The following is a 19,070-nucleotide window of genomic DNA, read 5'->3' on the forward strand; positions in this document are numbered from 1 at the left end:
ATGCACACCACACAAATGCCACAACACACTACACAAACACCACCCCACACATACAACACCACCCCATAAATACCACATGCACAACACCACACAAATGCCACAACACACTACACAAACACCACCCCACACATACAACACCACCCCATAAATACCACATGCACAACACCACACAAATGCCACAACACACTACACAAACACCACCCCACACATACAACACCACCCCATAAATACCACATGCACAACACCACACAAATGCCACAACACACTACACAAACACCACCCCACACATACACCACCCCATAAATACCACATGCACACCACACAAATGCCACAACACACTACACAAACACCACCCCACACATACAACACCACCCCATAAATACCACATGCACAACACCACACAAATGCCACAACACACCACTCTAGACACACACAACACAAACACCACCCCACAAATAGAACATGCACACCACACACACACACATACGTAAGGACCAGACACACATGCAAACACTCAGATGGATGCACCCTACGCACACGGACGAACATTACTGAGCAGCAATATTGGTGGGGAGAAAAATGCCTCATAGTAAGATTGTCATTATTGCTTACTACACAGGGAGCTTTCATCACTGAAGCTGCTGAGGTAAAGTGAAAGCTGAGCTCTGATTGGTTGCTATGGGCAACTAGACTAGTCTGCCTGTGATGCGGTTTTCATTACTGAGACGTGAGCTCCATCAGGTGACACTCAAAATTTTACTTTAGCTTCCATAACCAACAATTTAACATATTTTCCACAAGCAAAGCCGCGAGTATTCTACTAGTGGCAAATAAAAGCAAAATAACAAACAAAACGTGTTTTTCCCTTGAGGAAAAAAAAAATTATCCAGGCTTAATGCTAAAAGATTTATACAGCTAAATTCCCCATTATGAAATTGGCCATAAATGAAATGCTGAACTCATATTAGTAAATGACACTATTATGTATAAGCAATATATTAACACTGTCAATAGCACCGTTGTTGTGGCCATCAGACTATCCTAAACTGCATATGACAATACCCCTCATGGCTTCCCTAGGCAATAAAAAATATCTGAAAACACATTTTACATGATTATTGGATAATATCGACTAAAACCTACTTACATGGCAAACATCAAGCCGTTCCTATAGTGCTGTCCACAAAGGACTAATGACAACAGCTAAGGCAAGTAAAAGGCAAAATTACTTACGGGTCATAGACCCTAACTACTAGATGAAAACATCCCCAGAGAGCTGGGTGAAACAATGCACATGGCAGGAGCACGTGGCAGATTTGTTTTAGAAATTTCCGTGACAGCAAATCAATTCTAGAACCAGAACGGGGTTGCTGGTCTATCATGAATATGGATATCTGCAGAGACCTTTTAGATGTGTGGATCAGTCATAGAAATGTTTGAAACAAATGTTCCCTGTGTGAACATACCCTTAAAGCGAATCTTGCAAAGCTTGCAATTTCCAAGGTACCGTATGCTTACTATGCCTGCCTCGTTCTCCCTAACTATTACATCTAGAATCCTAACCACCCTTATAGCCTAAGGTTTGTTTCACATCCATTGATTTTAGTCCATTTTCCTTTACAAGACTTAAAGAGATTTTCCCCATGAACAAAGTTCATTTTAATCAATAGATCTTGGAATAATAATAATAATAATAATAATAATAATAATAAAAAAATAGAATACTAAAAATAAGTTCCACAATTTAAAAAAAAATGTTCCTGTGCTGAGATAATCTTATAAATGTGCCTCTGCTGTGTACTGTGTAATGGCTGTGTCTCACCGTACACGGACATGGTCTGATTATACCTCATCTCCAGGGAAGGGGAGTTAGCAAAAGAGTATCCAGAAATTACAGCCGAGGAGTACGGTAATTCTATTTTTTTAAAACATGCAGGGAAATGCTTTATCTCAAAAAATGAATCCTGTGCTGTAATGTCTGTATACTGTTTTGTAACCTCCATGGGCTCATCTGTGTCTTATAATGTAATGTTATATTGCTAGACCCTTTGAAACACTTTCTAATCCACAAAATGCAGGGATCTATATCTCTGAGGTTTTATTCCTGCACATCAGGGGTACAGTCCAAAAGCTATGCTGGAAACTGGCTTCAATGTATTCTGAAGATTTGTGGGTCAGTAAGTGCATCCTTACTGATCAGGAAAATATGGAAATTCCTATATTTATGTTACTCCTTACAATAATGAGAAAACATATTTAATGGGACTTGCATATTGATGACCTCTCTTTGGGTTGGAATGTACATAGACCATAGACAAATAAATCAATACGAGATCAGGGGCATCAATACGAGATCAGGGGCGTCAGACACCCGGAAAACCCACTGATCAGCTGATATCTGCTCATGCCACAATTAGTTTGCAGAAATGTACATAATGGAACATTGTTTATTGGACACTAACGAGTACTGCAGCTAATTTCTCATTCAAGCAACTGTCAGCTGATCGGTGGGGGAACGGGTGTCAGACCCCCACTGATCTCATTTTATTGATTTGTTCTATGGATAAGTCATCAATATGTAAGTCCAGACATTCCTATGTTGAAGCGTCTGGAACAAAGTGCATACCTCAACCTTCCTAAGGCGAGTCTCACACGTCCAGATAATTCCGGTACCGGAAAAATCGGTACCGGAATTATCCGTGTCCGTGTGCTCACGTGACACATCAGTGTGGCACACGTGCGGCATCCGTGTGCCGCCGTGTGCCGACTGGGTACCACACGTACCGTGCAGGAGACAGCACTACAGTTAAGCGCTGTCCCCTGCATCTGGTGCTGAAGCCGCTATTCATTTCTTCTCTCCAGCGGCGTTCGCTGGAGAGAAGATATGAAAAATCTTTTTTTTTGTGTTTAAAAAAAAGATCCATGTCCCCAACCCTCTCCCACCCCCTGTGCTCCCCCCCCCCGCTGTTAATAAAATACTTACCCGGCTCCCTCGCTGCTTCTTCTCCTCGCCGCAGCTTCTCCTGTGTGAGCAGTCACGTGGTGCCGCCCATTACAGTGAAGAATATGCGGCTCCACCCCTATGGGAGGTGGAGCCGCATATTCATCACTGTAATGTGCGGCACCACGTGACCGCTCATACAGGACAAGCAGCGACGCTGAGAGGATGTAAGCGTCGAGGGAGCTGGGTAAGTATTTTAATGCCAGCGGGCGGGCGCACAGGGGGTGGGAGGGGGCAGATTACCGGCAACTTTATTTTAAAAACAAAAATAAATTTTAAAAAAAGATTATTCATTCCTTCTTTCCAGCGAACGCTGCTGGAGAGTATAAATGAATGGGGCTTCAGCACCACACGCGGGGGGACAGCGCTTACAATAGCGCTGTCTCCTGCACGGCACACGGACTGCACACGGACAAAATCTGTGTGCGGTACGCGTTTTACACGGACCCATTGACTTTAATGGGTCCGTGTAATACGTGCGCTCCCACGAACACTGACATGTCTCCGTGTTTTCCAAACGGACACACGGTCCGTGAAAACACGCTGACATGTACAGAGACACATTGATTTTAATGTGTCTACGTGTGTCAGTGTCTCCGGTACGTGAGGAAACTGTCACCTCACGTACCGGAGCCACTGACGTGTGAAACCGGTCTAAAACAGCATTTTTATACTTTCAATGTACAATATTAAATACATTGTATTATAACATGAAAAACATACAATATGGTATATCCCATAACTCTCTTATCACTGCTATCTTTTATGTAATAAAGGGTTGTCTCATGAAGAAGTACATTTTAATTAACAGATTTTTTATTAATAAGTTTCAGAATTGTATGGTTAACAAAATGCTCCTGTGCCGAAATAATATTATATATGTGCCCCTGCTATGTCCTATGTAATGGTTGTGTCTCACCATGCTACTGCAGTTCATGGTTGGCACATACCACAACTTCTGGCCATGGGGAAGAAGCATAAGTTATGATAAGTGAGTATACAGACAAAACAACAGGGGCATACAGCTGCTGCTTCTGAGGTAACACTATCCCTGCCAGTTTTATCACAAGAATGAGTGATTCTGCTGCATCACCAGCCCTATGAGCTCATTTATTAATCAAGTCAGTGTCATTAAGGCTCAGTAGCCACTGGAGCTCCTATGTCACTGACTTGATTTATGATAAGCTCATAGGGTTGTAAATGCAGCAGTAACACCTCTGTGATGAAATGGGCAGAGAAATGTTTTACCTCAGAAAGTAGCATCTATGAGCCAATATTGTTTCATCTATATACTCACTTATTGTGACTTAGACTTCATGATCGGCACATACCACAGCTCCTGGCCAGGGGGAGGAAGCCTAGCAGTTCTGCATGACCGGTCACAGCAAATAACAGTTTATATCTGGGACACATTTATAATATTATCTCAGCACAGGAACATGTGGAACTTATTTTTATTCCAAGCTCTATTAATTAAAACGTACATTGTTCATGGGAAAACCCCTTTAAGATACAGTGTCAGGCCTCTTCTGTAATTAATCATTATGCTGACGATGCTTCATCTTGAGCAATTACCGCATATACTCAAGTATAAGCAGACCCGAGTATAAGCCAAGGCACCTAATTTTGCCTTCGGAAAAATGGGTTAACTTATTGACTCAAGCTGGGTATGTATTGTCCCCTCATCCCTGTCCTGCTCTGTGTGGCTCCCCCCCATAGCTGTCCTGGTATGTGTGGCTCCCCCCATAGCTGTCCTGGTATGCATGCTTCCTATTACAAAAAAATATCCTACTCACCTTCCAGCGTGCCCTCGTAGCACCTCGTTTTGGCGCCAGCAGCTCTTCCTGTGCTGAGCGATCACGTGGCACCGTTCATTAAAGTAATGAATATTCCCTCCATGCCTATGGGAGTGGAGACGCGTGCATATTCATTACCTTAATGAGCGATGCCACGTGATCGCTCAGCACAGGAAGAGCTGCTGTAAGCCGGCACCAACGAGATGCTGCGAGGGCACGCGGGAGGTTAAGAAGAATGTCTTCTGGAAGCTGGCGGCTGCAGCTTTCACTGTGCGTGCGATAAGAGAAATAAATTTCCATTTCTCTTTAGCAGCGGGCACAGGCTTTAGCCACAGCCGCCGGCTCCTGCCTCTGTGACCCGCTGCTCCGCAGCTCCCCCTCCCATGCCGGCTTTCTGTGACAATTGACTCTTGTATAAGCCAAGGGGGCGTTTTCAGCCCAAAAAATGTGCTGAAAAACTTGACTTATACACGAGTATATACGGTATATGTTCATTGTAGCACATGTAAAGGTGGCCAAAAACATTAAAATTGAGCTGAATGAAAGAGTTAATCTAAAACTAATACATTTCAACAATAAACTCATTTTAGACAAACTAAGCATTTTAAAAATTGCCTGAACAAAAGTTGGCGGTGTACAAAATTTTTTATCCAAAAGTCGCTAGTGCAGAAAGACCAATTACAGGCTGTTTTTATCTTTACCTGGTATCATGAAATATATATTACCACTATGAACTATTCTAACTATTCTAACATCCCATATGGACTAAAATGTATATTCACAAGACGAGCATATATTTGCCTTCTTCTATTTAAGGAGTATGGCCACATTTATCATACAAGTTTTCAGATTGATTCCCTTGAACAATCACCAGGTTTGTAAACGCAGCTGAAATTTGTGACACCCCAATTCCAGAGCGGCGTTACTTCTACTTGGTTGATGCTTCCGTCGATAAACAATGAATTTATGAAAACTTTAGAAAGAAAAAGTAAGTAACCCAGAGGTAGATCAGGGTCATTGTTACCACTGTAAGATACAGCAATGTAAACCTACTCAAAGATTAATAGATGACGGTATTCTGCGTCCATGTTTAGGCAGTACACACACTTTTTTCTCATCCTGCTTATAAAGTATACAGAAAAATTGAGTTTCCAAGTACTATATATAGCATACATCACAAAGTACTCAACCCCTTCTAAGAAACAACAAAAACTGTCTCAGACTCTATAAAAGTCAAGGGTCACTTTTTTCCTTCAGAAAATCCTCTAGCCTATTACTATAATAAAGAAGCTAGTATATTGAATGGTGAAAATGTATCATTCCTACTGGGTACTTACAGATTTATTTTTTAGAAATGTCTGACATCCCCAAATAGCAATAATTTATTCTAAAATGAAGAACCTGGAGGTTAGGGGATCACTGAAGGTCCAATTTAGGAAACCCCAAGCTCCAATGCCGGAAATTAAGTAATGCCTGTCAACTGTTCAGATGAATGGAAGATCTTGTAAGAGGTAGATATTGAGTGAGATCTGCTCTATGTTGGCTGCTCTCTGCTCCGGCTGAATAAAGTGGGTCCTAAACATGACACATTTGTTATTGTTTTTTTACTGCATTGAAAAACAGTTCACTTATATAATACAAAAGAGGTTCTAGAAAAAAAATTATCAAATTTGATGGGGTATTTATTCTAACAATAGGAGTCAATGGGTGATAAATGTAACTTATTTATACAGTCGGATACATTGGGACTACACATTCTAGTGACTGAATGGAATATTTCTTATTAATATAATTGCAATTTTTCTTATGAGCTCAAGGAATATGATGGAATATTTCCTATTCCTAATTTGTAGGATATATAAAGGGATTTATTCATTAGTAAATGTGCCAATACACTTAGTCATCGCAAAGAGATCTAAAGGCAGAGTTTATTGACATAACACATCATACGTATTCTATCAAACAGAAGCCTTTGCTTGGAAGACAGTGTGCGTAATATAGGTAGGATGGAAGATACAGAACAACGGCTGTGTGAGAGAATAGAGGTAAAAACTACCCAGCTCATACCGAATAATAAATGCCTGTATAGACAAGATTTCTCAGCACAGACAGAGCTACGTTCACACTGAATTAAAGGTGGTCATTAAGGATGAGTGATTAAATTCTTATCAAATCTAATTCACTTTAATCATCCAAAGATTAATGGACTCTAAAGAACGCAAACTTTTTTGAGCTTTGATTTGCATGAATCTGGCAACATGACAGTCATTCGCTGTTGTATTGCTAGATTCATATGGGCCAAGAAGGTATTAAAACCAATAAAATATACACAACCTGTGGTCCTCTCAAGACCACCTTCTCTCCTCCACACTTATATGTTTCTTACCTAATCACCTCCAATAGTTCTCCTGAGCCTCCCCCATTCTTTGGAATCCTGTGCCCCAACAAGTCCGATTATCTGCAAGTTTCTGAACTTTCGGATGGAACTTGAAAACACATCTCTTCAAGCATGCTTACAGCCTTCAATGACCCTGCCGCCACCCCAACAACACCAGAGCTTCCAAAACCCCCTAACCTACTGTATCCTTCCCCATTATCCAGCAGACTGCAGGATCGTGTCCGCTCTGTGCCAGTCTATTATTTTAAGTTGGTTCATTGCAATTTATATTTTGTATGTAACCCCCTCATGTACAGCACCATGGAATCAATGCTGATCTAAAAATAAATAATTAATACACACCTCACCTCTGACCTTTCCCCACCACTAGAGCTCCCCGATGCTGCACCACTCGCTTCCTAAGGCACCTGGTCCATTTTCTTTTTACTCTTCTCAGATGCCTCAGGCACTTGCTAGTCCTCATCACACATTGTAATATTATAACATACTTTTCCCTATGCAGGTCAGAGGAAATGATGGGCGACAAGGTCAAGCAACAAAATAGGGAAGAGAAGTCTGAAGTGGGTACCCTGAGAAGTTTAGAATTTTTAGAGTTCCGCTTATCTCGACTGATCGAGCAATGTATAATGCTCATACGCAGACAAACATCCACCAAGCCCGCTGATTTTATTGGGACCAGCCAACAATCTAATGTGCTCATTGTTACACCTTCTTCCTCCTAATTGCTGATTTAAGAGAAAAAAACAAGACATTTTGGCTTTTAAGATGCCTAATACATTTTTTCAGTATGGTCGGCAAGGTGGTGGGGTCAAGAGAAATAGCAATCTGCTTCTACATGTATGGCCATCTGTCAGTGAAGAACTATTCTACCTGGTCTCTTCATGCTCGCTCGACTTAACACCAAATTCTTTTTTCATCAGACTTCTTCCATATTTCGATCCGCTTCCTCCTTCCCCTGTATTTTTTAATGACAAAAGGACTGTTGAATCAATACCTGTGAAGTGAGCATTTTCTTTGTACCAGTGCTGCTCCTTTGCTATCTTTACAAATTAGGAGGTCGGTCACGCACAAATAACTGGGTTCCGTGAGAATGGGTGCCGTAAGTCTATGTACTTGGCATGACCATTTTAAATACACTGTTGGTCCTATGCACCGGATTTATGCAGCTACATCCTTGTATAGTTTGTCATTGAACTGTATCTAATACTGTACTGTATGAATTTTTTTCCTAGACCTATAGCGAAAAACATAGTTGACTTTGTTTCTGAATGCAGTTGAGACAACGATATTCTGGACTGTATACTTTATATCAGTCAAAGAGATGCTATGTGGGCAGCAATAAACCCAATTGAACGGAAGAAAACAAACGTTGCAGCAATGTCTGTCCACTATTCTCAATAAAACACAGACAAACATACACAATGAATATATCAATATGACCGGAATATTTATTTTACCTGTTTCACCATTATTAATAATTAATACATAGTTGGCTTTCAATAATTACATAGGTTGAAAAAAGACCTAGGTCCATCAAGTTCAACCTTCCTCCACCAATTCTACATTTTATCACTAAATTAACTATTACCCACAATATTATGTGTAATAATGTATCATTATCTTCAGTTAAACATTGAATTGTCCCCATTTTTTTCCCATTTCCTCCTCTTACCTTTTATTGTCTGCGAAAGCAGCTAATCTGAGGAAAACATAGACTAACTAGAAAGAAATAAAACACTGATGTACACGTCGCTCAGGCTTTACTGCAAAAAAAACAAAAAGATTATGAGTGGGAAATTTAACATAAGGAGCTGAACTGACAATGCAGAATTGGTTACTGTCTATAATAAACTTGTAATAGACATGAAAAAAAAAACAAAGAACAACAGCCTGGTCACGGTGATGTACTAAGTAGCTCTAATTAAAATGTGCCAGCAGAACTTGTATGAGTGTGAAATAAACTAAATAATAATTGGTTACAGGCCCATACATAAGTATCACATCTACCCGCTACTTAATTTGTATAAATAAATCACACCTAGTAGTGAAATGACTGCAGGGCAAAGCCGCTCTCCAGACAGCAATGCTGTAATAGATGTAACCAAGTACATGTAATTAAAATTCATATTTTACCAAACTGTCACATAGCACAAAGGAACGGCCAGATCACAATCACATTGGACCTGCTCCACTAAATTCACAGGCACAGGCATCAAAAGCAGTGTATGTGCTAGAGCAGGACATTGCGAGATGAGCCCTGTGATTGATTCCACAGTGTGTGGTGATGTATAACTGTCTAATGTAACACATGCTCACTGTCTGCCCTCAGGGATCTACATGCAAATTAGACAGATCGGCTAATCAGATTATTCTGGGGAGCACTGAGCCGCTTTTGTGAAGGGACAGGGTTTTTTTTCCATTGGATATATGTGTACAGCCATTTAATTTGACTTACTTTACTTAAGACTAGCTATGGGCTGAGCAGGTTATTGTCTGAAAATCTCATTTGTGTTTTCAATTCATTGGAAATATAGGTATCAAGCTACCATAAAGAAGCACTTATCTCTTACTCATAGGCAACAAGTATACAACGCCTTCGTCAAACTGACATGCCGCTTGTGTATATTTATATACAATAGGAATATAAATATGTTATATATTGTGTGTGTACTTAAAAAAAATATATATATATATACGCATATACACACATTATATATATATATATATATATAATGTATGTGTATATACATATAAGTGTGTATATATACTGTATATACCATATATATATATTTATATATATATATACACACACATATATATTATATATATAATATGTATATGTGTGTACATAAATATATATATATATATATATATATATATATATACGCATATACACACACATTATATATATATAATGTATGTGTATATACATATAAGTGTGTATATATACTGTATATACCATATATATATATTTATATATATATATACACACACATATATATTATATATATAATATGTATATGTGTGTACATAAATATATATATATATATATATATATATATATATACGCATATACACACACATTATATATATATAATGTATGTGTATATACATATAAGTGTGTATATATACTGTATATACCATATATATATATATATATATATATATTTATATATATACACACACATATATATATTATATATAATATGTATATGTGTGTACATAAATATATATATATCGGTATATATACACATATATATGTATCTATAGTATATGTATATATGTGTGTACTATGTACACAAAATATATATCATGTATACAATATATACACACATGCACAAATATATATATAGTATTTTTTAATATATTTATTTTAATACTGTATTATTTAATATTGATAGTATTAAAATATTACACAACACACATTCCATCTGCAACACATATTCAATAGGAAGGGTAAGACCGCTAATAAATATAGCAATTTTTACAGGTGTGTTTATAAAACTGCATCTATTATTTTATTCATATGACTACTTTACTGGAAGTATATTAAGATTCACCTTGAATACAATGTTCAAGAAACACACGTTTATTCAACAAAACCGATATTTTATTTTTCATTATTAATAATAAATTGCTTTTATTTAGCGCCAACATATTCCGCAGCAGCTTACAATTATTTCAGCTTTTATGTCATATTTTAAAATTGATGCCACCATAAATTGAAAATGCTGTAAAAATGGAATTAGTAATGTGGATATGAAACAAAAGCAGTCTGTTACATAGAAGAACGGGAGCAAAGAGAATAAGTTCTAAATATTTTGACAAAGGCAAGGCAAGGTGGCCAATTATTTGTAAATCAGGCAGGATACCTGATGGAAAATGTGCCAGGGTTACCCAATAGTGGTAAGCAGCCATATAGATTAGGCTCCAGCATCTTCATGCATTTGTTTCGAATACATAGAGCAGCGATTTCTCCCAAGCATCTGTCAGGTAAATGAACATTTTCTTGAATGCTAATGTGCTGGAAACACATTTATGTTGTCTGTAAAGATGAAATACACTGGGGTTTGCACTTTATTAAAATCTTATATCAGGAGGTAAACTGTGCAATGAATTTCTTTGTGATGCATGGGCCATATAACCTGTAGGAACAATCTAACACATCAAGCGAAAATTGCAACCAATACGTCATGGTGGCATATTCTGCACTAGAAGCCTGGAGATAATTTACATTTACAATTAAGTTTACAATTAGAAAGTGTGTGTGGGCAGCGGATGGGACGCACAGGAAAAATGCTCCTCTCTGCAGTGTTTATAGGATAAGGGAACTCGCTTATTCTGGGCAGCCATCATTATCATTCCTAATAGAAGGGGAACCTGTAAACATCCCATTTGGGACAACACCTTGGTCATTGGAGTCATTGTTATTGCTGCACAATATTTCATTCCCATGCTTTCTAACTATAGTATATTTAAAAATGTTATAAATCTCCAATATAATCCTATCCGAAAGAAACAACCTTCTGCTTTAATAAAAATCATTTCAAGAAGTAGTTAGAATCACATCCATGCTCCAAGATCATTAGAGATTTGACACATAACAGCAGATGACACACCAGCTTAAGTTGAAAAGAATATGTGCAAAGCACCACCTGTTCCCTGAATCTGCAAACTGTTCCACTGTAAAACAAGGGGCCATGTTTCCTTACCACAGTCTGATTATCACTATATACTGGATACACAAAATACATGGATATTTGGACATTTTACCTAGCTGATCAGGACTGAAAAAAAAAAATTAATAATATCACTTTTATTTTGGTGTATATTAAATTCAGAAGAAAAGAAAAAAATAATAATTGACACCTAGAGAAACTCACAGACATTATTCACGCACATGACAATTTACATTTAGACTTGATTTTTTTCCAACTGTATAGAGGAGTATTTGGAATAGACTGTAAGCAGTATGTGAATGTACAGACAAGGTGATTCTGTCATTATATATATATATATATTACAATTAATGGCAAAATAATTCATACATATATATATGTGTATATATATATATATATATATATATATACATACATATATATATATATATGTATGTATATATATATATAGGCACATACATATTGGTGTATATATAATATATACACACATATATTGATGGTGAAAGAAAATTTGTATATATATATATATATATATATATATATAACACATATGTAGACACACATGCTTGCACAGTATATATATATATATATATATATATATTCCACTTTATATGAGAAAGGTAGCTGCACATGCTTCCCCAACAATTGACATACAAAAGCCATGTGTGTATATTATTTCTATCTGCCAATAGCAGGCTTTTTGTGTTCCTTTATCAGAAGCACTAGTACCCTGGCATGGGCTATTTCCTAAATCAGCTGGTACACTGGCCTGGCTACATGTAGTGACAGTAACTCCCTCTGGAATATAGTAAACCCTTTTCACAACAGTGAATGAGACTGTAATGTGCTCCTGACATCTGAGTTGGTGGATAGCACTCAGACATCTAAGGATGCCCCTGAGATTTTATAGACTACAAATTACCAACACATACAGCGTCTTCAACTAAATCAGCTCATTTTGGAAGGGTGGCAGGATGAGGCTTGTGGTTCATTTCTGTAATTATTGTTTCTCCCCATTTGCCAGGAAATGAGCTATTATCCAGCTCATGTAATAATGTCACTGTTCTCTTTGCCTTCTCCTAACAGAATATCAGCTTTATGACCGCTGTACAGTCCTGGGTTTTTAACATTGAAACATTCTCAGCTTCCCAGTCAAGTATGTGCTATGTGCTGCCAATTATTCTTGGTCGGATACATAATGGAATAAATCCTGGGAACAGGATCCATTTATAACAGCACACAAGCAGCACTAATTGGACAAATGTACTACTGGCAGCAAACTCCCTGCCAGTCTGTGCTGCCCTAGTCTGAGATCCATCAGAGGAAGATCTCCCCAAGACTTGGGCTTTGTTTGCTCCATTCTCTGCCCCTGCCCCTGTAATTAGCCAAGTGGCGAGCTGGAGGATCTGTAAACACCGAGAATGGCTAGTTACTACATAGATCAATATGTATCGCCTCTCAGCATCCTTCATCCCTGCCATAGGCACACACTGGACTCAGCACCCTTCATCCCTGCCATAGGCACACACTGGACTCAGCACCCTTCATCCCTGCCATAGGCACACACTGGACTCAGCACCCTTCATCCCTGCCATAGGCACACACTGGACTCAGCACCCTTCATCCCTGCCATAGGCACACACTGGACTCAGCACCCTTCATCCCTGCCATAGGCACACACTGGACTCAGCACCCTTCATCCCTGCCATAGGCACACACTGGACTCAGCACCCTTCATCCCTGCCATAGGCACACACTGGACTCAGCACCCTTCATCCCTGCCATAGGCACACACTGGACTCAGCACCCTTCATCCCTGCCATAGGCACACACTGGACTCAGCATCCTTCATCCCTCCCATAGGCACACACTGGACTCAGCACCCTTCATCCCTGCCATAGGCACACACTGGACTTAGCACCCTTCATCCCTGCCATAGGCACACACTGGACTCAGCACCCTTCATCCCTGCCATAGGCACACACTGGACTTAGCACCCTTCATCCCTGCCATAGGCACACACTGGACTTAGCACCCTTCATCCCTGCCATAGGCACACACTGGACTCAGCACCCTTCATCCCTGCCATAGGCACACACTGGACTTAGCACCCTTCATCCCTGCCATAGGCACACACTGGACTCAGCACCCTTCATCCCTGCCATAGGCAAACACTGGACTCAGCATCCTTCATCCCTCCCATAGGCACACACTGGACTCAGCACCCTTCATCCCTCCCATAGGCACACACTGGACTCAGCACCCTTCATCCCTGCCATAGGCACACACTGGACTCAGCACCCTTCATCCCTGCCATAGGCACACACTGGACTCAGCACCCTTCATCCCTGCCATAGGCACACACTGGAGCAGGGGCAGATGCTCACATCATTCTAGGAAGCAACAACTGTCCCCAAAGTGCTCCATGGTTTGTGTCTACTCAATGAGGGAGGATGAAGAGCAGAAGTTTCATGCAGCACCCAGGCACAGACATGACCTTCCCTTATAAAGGGAGCACATGGAACTTTATTCCCAGCTCGGCCAGTCATTATATTTAGAGTTGGAAGCAGTTTTGCTCTCTTGCAGATTCCCAGGGATCTGACATCTAATGCCATCTCGCCCCAGGAATGATGCCAGCAGCCAGCCTTGCCCACGGTGTGGTCACATGACACATGTAGTAGCAGCCCTGGCATCATGCACCCTGCTTACTTACGTGGCTGCAGATGGGAAGTATTCTTCCGAGGAAGGACAGATCAGCAAGGATTGGAAAAGTGTCAGGATAAGGAGCAGAGCCCAGGAAGCAGCCATCTTCACAATCTAACAGGCAGATCTGCTGGCAGTGTCAGCTCCAGGGATGGCAGTCCAGGGATGGCAGCGGATAAACTCCAGGCAGAGGCTGGCACAGCTACTCCGGAGCCGCCAGCAGACACTCCGGGGACAGCTCTCCGCTCCGGTCTCCCGATCTCCGCTGCCTTCTGATTTATCCCCCGGTGGCAGAGAAGGGGAGGGAGGATGAGGAGGGTAAGTTACAAGGGAGGAGAGAGGGGAGGCTCCGGGCTCAGCACACGCTGCTGCTGCTGCTGCTGCTGGAAAGTTCAGTGCACCGTCTGCGCTCCATCACAGCTGACAGCTCACCACGCCCTGGCCGAGAGCACAGCAACTTTACTGCTCAGCTGGCAGTGCCAGTGTGCCCGGGCTCACACACTCTGCAGCCTCGGCTCCTGCATTACCGTAATTACCCTGGTGCTGCAGCAGACCTATTGTCTCCAATTACCACCATATCTAGCAATAAGCGGCACTTCTTATCTGCCATGCTCATCTACATCAGCCAGCAGCCTGGGCTACACCCTGGGCATCACAGACACCCCCCCCCCAGAGGATCACAGACCCCCTGAGCATCACAGACCCCCAAAGCATCAGAGTTCCCCAGGGCAGGGTCGCATCTCTACCAAAAAGCTGCAGCAGGTCCATCTATATACACATTGCAAGCTGCAGTAAGCCCATCTACATACACACTGCAAGCTGCAGCAGGTCTATCTACATACACAATGCAAGCTGCAGCAGGTCTATCTACATACACACTGCAAGCTGCAGCAGGTCTATCTACATACACACTGCAAGCTGCAGTAGGCCCATCTACATACACACTGCAAGCTGCAGCAGGTCTATCTACATACACAATGCAAGCTGCAGCAGGTCTATCTACATACACAATGCAAGCTGCAGCAGGTCCAGCTATATACACACAATGCAAGCTGCAGCAGGTCCATCTGTGTACACACTACAAACTGCAGGAGGTCCCACTGTGCACACTGCAAGCTGCAGCAGGTCCATCTGTGTACACACTGCAAGCTGCAGGAGGTCTCTCTGTGTACACACTGCAAGCTGCAGCAGGTCCATCTATATACACACTGCAAGCTTCAGCAGGTCCATCTGTGTACCTACTGCAAGCTGCAGCAGGTCAATCTGCATAGCTCCCAACCGTCCCTCATACTGCAGGACTGTCCGGATTTTGAGGCTGTGCCCCGCAGTCCCACACGGGACTCATCTTCTCCTGCACAGCCAGCAGAAGAAGAAGCTGACACGCCCCCGTGTATTAGTCCACGCCCCCTCGGTATCTTCTTCTTCAGGGGCGGTGGTTCAGAGAGGGAGAGAAGACATTCTGAGTTACTTGTGTGTGTGTGTTGCACACATACATGCAACTGGCCCTGCTCTGCTGTGAGTACAGTACAAGGCAGCAATTAGAGCAAAGCAGTGCTGCCTGTTAATCTTAAGCACGATATATATACGATATATATATATATAAACATACAGTATATATATATATATACAGTGGGGCAAAAAAGTATTTAGTCAGTCAGCAATAGTGCAAGTTCCACCACTTAAAAAGATGAGAGGCGTCTGTAATTTACATCATAGGTAGACCTCAACTATGGGAGACAAACTGAGAAAAAAAATCCAGAAAATCACATTGTCTGTTTTTTTAACATTTTATTTGCATATTATGGTGGAAAATAAATATTTGGTCAGAAACAAACAATCAATATTTCTGGCTCTCACAGACCTGTAACTTCTTCTTTAAGAGTCTCCTCTTTCCTCCACTCATTACCTGTAGTAATGGCACCTGTTTAAACTTGTTATCAGTATAACAAGACACCTGTGCACACCCTCAAACAGTCTGACTCCAAACTCCACTATGGTGAAGACCAAAGAGCTGTCAAAGGACACCAGAAACAAAATTGTAGCCCTGCACCAGGCTGGGAAGACTGAATCTGCAATAGCCAACCAGCTTGGAGTGAAGAAATCAACAGTGGGAGCAATAATTAGAAAATGGAAGACATACAAGACCACTGATAATCTCCCTCGATCTGGGGCTCCACGCAAAATCCCACCCCGTGGGGTCAGAATGATCACAAGAACGGTGAGCATAAATCCCAGAACCACACGGGGGGACCTAGTGAATGAACTGCAGAGAGCTGGGACCAATGTAACAAGGCCTACCATAAGTAACACACTACGCCACCATGGACTCAGATCCTGCAGTGCCAGACGTGTCCCACTGCTTAAGCCAGTACATGTGCGGGCCCGTCTGAAGTTTGCTAGAGAGCATTTGGATGATCCAGAGGAGTTTTGGAAGAATGTCCTATGGTCTGATGAAACCAAACTGGAACTGTTTGGTAGAAACACAACTTGTCGTGTTTGGAGGAAAAAGAATACTGAGTTGCATCCATCAAACACCATACCTACTGTAAAGCATGGTGGTGGAAACATCATGCTTTGGGCTGTTTCTCTGCAAAGGGGCCAGGACGACTGATCCGGGTACATGAAAGAATGAATGGGGCCATGTATCGTGAGATTTTGAGTGCAAACCTCCTTCCATCAGCAAGGGCATTGAAGATGAAACGTGGCTGGGTCTTTCAACATGACAATGATCCAAAGCACACCGCCAGGGCAACGAAGGAGTGGCTTCATAAGAAGCATTTCAAGGTCCTGGAGTGGCCTAGCCAGTCTCCAGATCTCAACCCTATAGAAAACCTTTGGAGGGAGTTGAAAGTCCGTGTTGCCAAGCGAAAAGCCAAAAACATCACTGCTCTAGAGGAGATCTGCATGGAGGAATGGGCCAACATACCAACAACAGTGTGTGGCAACCTTGTGAAGACTTACAGAAAACGTTTGACCTCTGTCATTGCCAACAAAGGATATATTACAAAGTATTGAGATGAAATTTTGTTTCTGACCAAATACTTATTTTCCACCATAATATGCAAATAAAATGTTAAAAAAACAGACAATGTGATTTTCTGGATTTTTTTTTCTCAGTTTGTCTCCCATAGTTGAGGTCTACCTATGATGTAAATTACAGACGCCTCTCATCTTTTTAAGTGGGGGAACTTGCACTATTGCTGACTGACTAAATACTTTTTTGCCCCACTGTATATATTTATTTATATATATATATATATATATATGTATATATATATATATATCCTTTATAGGATATATAGGAAGAAGTAATCAGGCTCCTTGCATCTTCTCGCCTGACCACTTGCACCAGTAATCCCATTCCGTCACATCTCCTCCAGTCCCTTTCCCCTGCTGTCACCTCTCACCTAACCAAAATATTCAACCTTTCTCTCTCTTCCGGTATCTTTCCCTCCTCATTTAAGCATGCCATCATACATCCATTACTTAAAAAACCATCTCTCTACCAAAACTGTGCTGCTAACTTTAGGCCCTTCTCTAATCTTCCCTTCATCTCTAAACTCCTCGAACGCCTGGTCCACTCCCGTCTTATCCGCTATTTCTCATATAACTCTCTTCTCGACCCTCTTCAATCTGGTTTCTGTTCTTTGCACTCTCCTGAAACTGCCCTCACTAAAGTCTCTAATGACCTACTAACAGCTAAGTCTAAGGGTATGTGCACACGATGCAGATTTAGTGCAGAATTGGTGCAGAACTGCAGCAGATTTTTCTGCTGCAGAAATGCTGCAGAACTGCACTGTGATTTACAGTACAATGTAAATCAATGTGAAAAGAAAAAAGCTGTGCACATGGTGCAGAAAAATCTGCGCAGAAACACTGCAGATTTCAAAGAAGTGCACGTCGCTTCTTTTGTGCAGTTCTGCAGCGTTTCTGCAGCAGATTTTTCTGCACCATGTGCACAGCTTTTTTCTTTTCACATTGATTTACATTGTACTGCACAGAAACTGCATAGAATCTGCACAGAAACTGCACAGAAACTGCACAGAAACTGCACAGAAACTGCACAGAAACTGCATAGAAACTGCGCAGAAACTGCGCAGAAACTGCATAGAAACTGCATAGAAACTGCACAGAAACTGCATCAAATCTGCAGATGCAGATTTAGTGCAGAAAATTCTGCACCACATTTCCTGCGTGTGCACATAGCATAATGGTCACTACTCCATGCTAATTCTCTTGGATCTCTCCGCAGCATGGAACACTGTTGATCATCAGCTCCTCCTCACTATGCTCCCCTCCATCGGCCTCAAGGACACCATTCTCTCCTGGTTCTCCTCCTATCGCTCTGACCGATCCTTCACTGTATCTTTTGCTGGATCCTCCTCCTCTCACCTTCCCCTTACTGTTGGGGTTCCTCAAGGATCAGTCCTAGGCCCCCTCCTCTTCTCTTTGTATACTGCCTCTATTGGACAAACAATCAGTAGATTTGGTTT

The 19,070-nt window shown here is 41.2% G+C and overlaps 1 protein-coding gene across 4 annotated transcripts in view; it reads right to left on the reverse strand.

The window, feature by feature from the left end:
* The window catches only part of CACNA2D1 (calcium voltage-gated channel auxiliary subunit alpha2delta 1), a 1,366,870-nt gene extending 1,351,766 nt beyond the window's left edge, over nucleotides 1–15,104 (reverse strand). For 3 of the 4 annotated variants that reach the window (XM_069765155.1, XM_069765153.1, XM_069765152.1), the window contains exon 1: nucleotides 14,588–15,077. In XM_069765155.1, the coding sequence (XP_069621256.1) occupies nucleotides 14,588–14,682 (95 nt within the window). In that variant the 5' untranslated portion in view covers nucleotides 14,683–15,077. Of the gene's footprint in view, nucleotides 1–14,587 lie in introns of all 4 variants that reach the window. The other variant, XM_069765154.1, reaches the window with a different exon arrangement.
* Between the last annotated feature and the right edge of the window lie 3,966 nt (nucleotides 15,105–19,070).

Source organism: Ranitomeya imitator, chromosome 4 (genome assembly GCF_032444005.1).
Source record: "Ranitomeya imitator isolate aRanImi1 chromosome 4, aRanImi1.pri, whole genome shotgun sequence".
Taxonomy (NCBI): domain Eukaryota; kingdom Metazoa; phylum Chordata; class Amphibia; order Anura; family Dendrobatidae; genus Ranitomeya; species Ranitomeya imitator.